Genomic DNA, 4,552 nt, shown 5'->3' with positions numbered 1-4,552 from the left:
GTGTGTGTGTGTGTGTGTGTGTGTGTACCAATGGACATTTGCCTATACTGTAAACAGTCAAGAAGACAGACAAAAGTGTTAACCTTTACTAAAAACTCCATACGGATCTACATAGACCTTTGACATTTGCAGAAACCAAGAGGTTTCAGGTTGACCTTCTTCTCTCTCCAGGATTTCGTTACTATGGGAACGGGTTGTCTCTCAGAGACCAGAGAGAAGAAACAGCGGGTTGTTCGGCGGTACACTCAACAAGTGGAACAACTGAGCACCCTCAAGGAGTTATCGGCTGCCATTTTGAGCTACAGCGACACTCAGGTATAGACCAGGAATACCTCCTCTAATTCACATAAACCAAGCATTTAGGAAAATGGAAGCACTATTAATCAGTATGTATTTGTATCACAGTAAGCTCATGGTTTTGGATTTTGGGGAACAATGATTGTTTGGTTTTGTCTTAGAGCTCTCATTAACCTTTTTTGTAGCAACAGCAGGCAGCTGTTTTAGCAAACAAGCTCAACGTTTTCTACCATGTAGAGAAGTCAATCAGTAATTAATACAACACTTTTGTTTGTTTTCCTTTTAGTTCACCTCCTCCAGACTCAATCCCCTCCTCTGTCCTCCTCTTCATCTACCTCTTACTCCAGACCTTCATCGTCCCGGCCCTATACCCCTTCGCACAACACAAGAGCAACCCAGTCCGGAGTTTCTTGTACCGCTGAACCCCCAGTGGGTTCAGGCAGAGAGAATCACTGAACAACTGGAGAATCCTCCTGAAGGTAAAAGATGGAAACACAGATAGATGGGTTGATACAAACTGGTATGGGTGGAGAGTCAAAGTCCAAAACAGTCATAGTATCCTGTTATGAGCACAAAAAACAAAACAAATATGATGTAAAAACAAGAAAATATGCAGCCTGAATAGAATTTCATAATGAATATGTGTAAATCTACAAAATGTCTCTCTCTGCCAGAATAACAAATCATCAAACTTCTGTGCTGTAAAGCCACTTGGGAGTCATGATGGGAAATCCTGCTCTGCTTCTTTAAGCAGAAAAAAGCAGAAACATTTCTCTTTTTCAGTTTTTTTTAACATTAATATGCGTTCTCCCAGTCTGCCTATGGTCCCCAAGTGGCTAGAAATGGCGATAGATGTAATCCGATCCTGTTCTGCCTTTGAGAAAATGAAAGCTCAGATGGGCCGATCTGGAATTTTGCTCCTCATGAGGAGCAAGATTTCAAGATTCCCCTTTCTTTGCTTGGCTGCCCAGAGAATTTGTTCCGCCCATGAGAAAGAGAGCGATCATGGCTTTCAAACGAGCAAAGTGGCAGTTGTTCAAGGCCACACCCCCACCCAACCATGTCAACTATCCCAAAGCAGTTGAAAGCAACTAAGTATGATTAGATCCTGAAAAATAAGCTTCTCTGCAGATAATGCAGAGGAGCAGAGCAGCAGGAAGACAATCAGACTGGATCTGTACCTTCAGATACCCTGCACCTCCAGGAGTCCAACTCCACAGGTGGAGCCTCAGCCCTGGGTACACTATGCAGCAAAGACCCCTGATGAACCAGAGAAACCACAGGTGCATGCTTATGACTGACACTGAATCTACACGCATGTTGTAATGTGCCTTTGTTTGTGAGCTAAATGTGTTGTCTACCAAATGCAGACTTATGTAGACATGAGTCTGCGGCATACTGAAAATATACAGAATACTGAAAAAAAACACCATAGCAGTGGAGGGAAACTCCAGCATCCAAAGAAATGGGGCCATGACGTGGCAGATGATCAACGCTGTTCCGTTCAAGAAAGTGGAACGACCGGTGATGAAGACAACTATGAAAAATTGATAAGTGGAAAAAGACCTGGGAGGATAGGTGTGTATGGTTTGTCATAAAAGACAGAAATGTATTTCCTAATGTGTATGAAAATAAGATAACAAGATATCAAGAAATTATCTTCATGTACTCATGTTCTTATTTAGTATAGTAATCAACAACTGTATTTTCCTGACTGTTGTCTAGTCACATTACGTGGAGTATACACCAAACCTCAACCTTGCAGTACAACTCCTTTAAAGTATATGTTGATACCGTTGATACCTTCCCCACACACAGGCCTCCTCCCTCCCCTGACAGTGGACCATTCAGTCAGTAACGGACCAGGCTGGGAGAAGACAGACAGGGTAAGACACGTTCACACAAACTTAGAAAATAGCTGTTTGTGAAGATAAAATTTGGCATATAGAAGAATGAAATTAATCAGATATTCAAGAGCACCAGTACCTGTTTCTATGGATTGTCACAGAAACAGGTACTATCTCTAAAAAGTTATTATTTTACTAACTTTGAGTGACATGGATTGGCACTAAATTGCCAATATCCTTGAAACACACATCTTTGGTATTATTGGAACTACATACTCCATTATTTCCACTCTTTGTATACTGAAATATCACAGTAGAATAACAACTGCACAAACGGAAAATCTGCAAAGGTGCATGTGCATTTTTGGTTTATTCCAATCTCCACGGCATAAATATTGGTTTAATTTGAAATACTGACAGAAATCCTCATTTACCGCATGTGGGATTACATTATCTAAGAGCAAAACCTCTGAATAGCAGACAGGCCTCTATTGAACGTTTCAGGGTCCCAGCAGGGATGAACACCATGCACAGCGCCTACCTCCAATAGCAGAGAGTCGTAGCTTCACCCCCGGCCGGGCCGTCCCAGCTCAGCCGGGCCAGGATGCCCAACCAAAGGCAGAAAGAGTTGGGTTTCAATCCCAAGAAAATCTGAATAGACTCCATCAGCAGCCTCTGGTTCTTCCTCTGCTGTTTCCTGGAAAGAAGGGTAACAAAGACACACAAAGGGGAAGACTACACACAAACTGACTTAGTTGGATAGATTAGTACGTTTGGCAATATTCTATACTATACACACTATACTCTTATTTCACATACTTATTACACAGCATTTTCAATGAGTCAGGTCAGATATGTCTTCCATATTATTAGTTAGCTACGCAGCAGTCACACCTGGCAATTACTTAGTGAAATATTTAGTAACGGCCTACCTCTTTATAGCGTGTGTTGTGCAACCCATTTTTATTTAGTGATGTGTGCATCAACTCTTCTCCTTCTCTCTTTCAGAAGAGATAAGTGGAAACCAAAGAGGAGGAGGAGAAAAAACAGAGAGACAATACTGTGTAAAAGAGACATTGCTGCAGGGAGGAGGAGGGCTACCCTCGGAGAAAGAGAAAGGCTATATGATTCTGCTGGAGCCAGGAGAAGGTACAGCACAAACTTTACAAGCTGGTGTTTAGATGTGAAATGATAAATTCTGTCTAATAGATAGAGAGATCAGCTCAACAGCAACCTCTTTGTGTGTGTTTGTGGTTGTTGTGATTCATGATTCATTTGCTGCAATGCTTTTACAAAACTCTAGCCTGGCTCAGCCCTCCTACGTACTTCCACTCAATTTTCATTTTCCTAAGTCCTACGTCTGGGTTTGCGGTATATTCTCGGGTTTTCTCCGGTCAAATCTTTACCGGTCAAATAGGCAAACAGAGGGAGTGCCTGAGAACAATGACGTTGTTGCAGTGCGCAAGAGTTGTATAGTCATTGTATAGTATTTTATTTACATAAGTCGTAGTTTTTGAAAAAAAGCCAAGCTTTTCGATTTCTACCTGTACAAACAAAAGACCTGTCAGATCATATGAATTTGTAGGCTTTACAACATATTTGTATGAAGTTGTTTTGCTTGGTTTTGTTTTTTTCTTTTAGTAACCCCCTGGCTCGTTTAAAATGCAGGTTGTTAAGATGTACAGAAGATGTTGTTTCCTACTGTATGTCCACATTCTTCAATAAATCTTGATTTTGAATGATCCGTAATGGCGGCGGAGAAAGATGCGAGGCGAAGCCATTCGATATCCAGAAGTTAAAGCCCGAGCAAGAACAATCTTGGCTGAGTTTTGTTGGTGGCCATGATGTTGTGGCCCCTCCTCCCCACGGGGTTTGGGACAAGTTTGATTTTCCAGCTTGCTCCGTTAGTGGTGAAGGGTGGGCTAACGCGAACGCTAGCAATGCTAAGCCAAAGTAGCCACTCTGACTCTGCTAAAACCAATCGCTTACATGGTACATCCATGTTAGCGATTGGTTTTAGCAGATTCAGAGTGGCTCTGGGCAGATCCAATAGTTGTAAACTTCAACAGTGTACCTGCCTTCAAGGAAGTTAACACTTGGAGAGGGGCAAAACTCTCTGTATAGATGAAACGTACTATCAAAATCAATCAAAATTTATTTATATAGCACTTTACAACTACCAGCAGGTATCCAAAGTGCTTAACAAAATGAGTAAAATCACAACATACAACAGAAAGAGTAAACATAGAAAACAGTAAAATCAGAAAAAGGTTACAAAGAAACAAAAGAATGAAATTGTCACACCACTGCTACGTATTAAAAGCCAGACTGAACAGATATGTTTTGAGTTTGGACCTGAAAAGAGCGACATCTGTAACAGCACGTATATCAGGGGGTAACTTGTTCCA

General features: G+C 41.5%; 1 protein-coding gene across 1 annotated transcript in view; it reads left to right on the top strand.

Moving 5' to 3' along the window:
• The window catches only part of kiaa2012 (KIAA2012 ortholog), a gene marked incomplete at its 5' end in the record, with an annotated part of 12,912 nt that overhangs the window by 991 nt on the left and 7,369 nt on the right, over window positions 1-4,552 (top strand). Inside the window, 7 exon segments of the mRNA XM_032515391.1 lie at window positions 172-315; window positions 584-776; window positions 1,429-1,580; window positions 1,668-1,875; window positions 2,116-2,183; window positions 2,649-2,853; window positions 3,153-3,293. Coding sequence (XP_032371282.1) covers window positions 172-315; window positions 584-776; window positions 1,429-1,580; window positions 1,668-1,875; window positions 2,116-2,183; window positions 2,649-2,853; window positions 3,153-3,293 — 1,111 coding nt within the window.

This window comes from Etheostoma spectabile, chromosome 5 (assembly GCF_008692095.1).
Source record: "Etheostoma spectabile isolate EspeVRDwgs_2016 chromosome 5, UIUC_Espe_1.0, whole genome shotgun sequence".
NCBI lineage: Eukaryota > Metazoa > Chordata > Actinopteri > Perciformes > Percidae > Etheostoma > Etheostoma spectabile.
The sequence above is the reverse complement of the archived record's forward strand: the minus strand, read 5'-3'. Positions and strand labels throughout refer to the sequence as shown.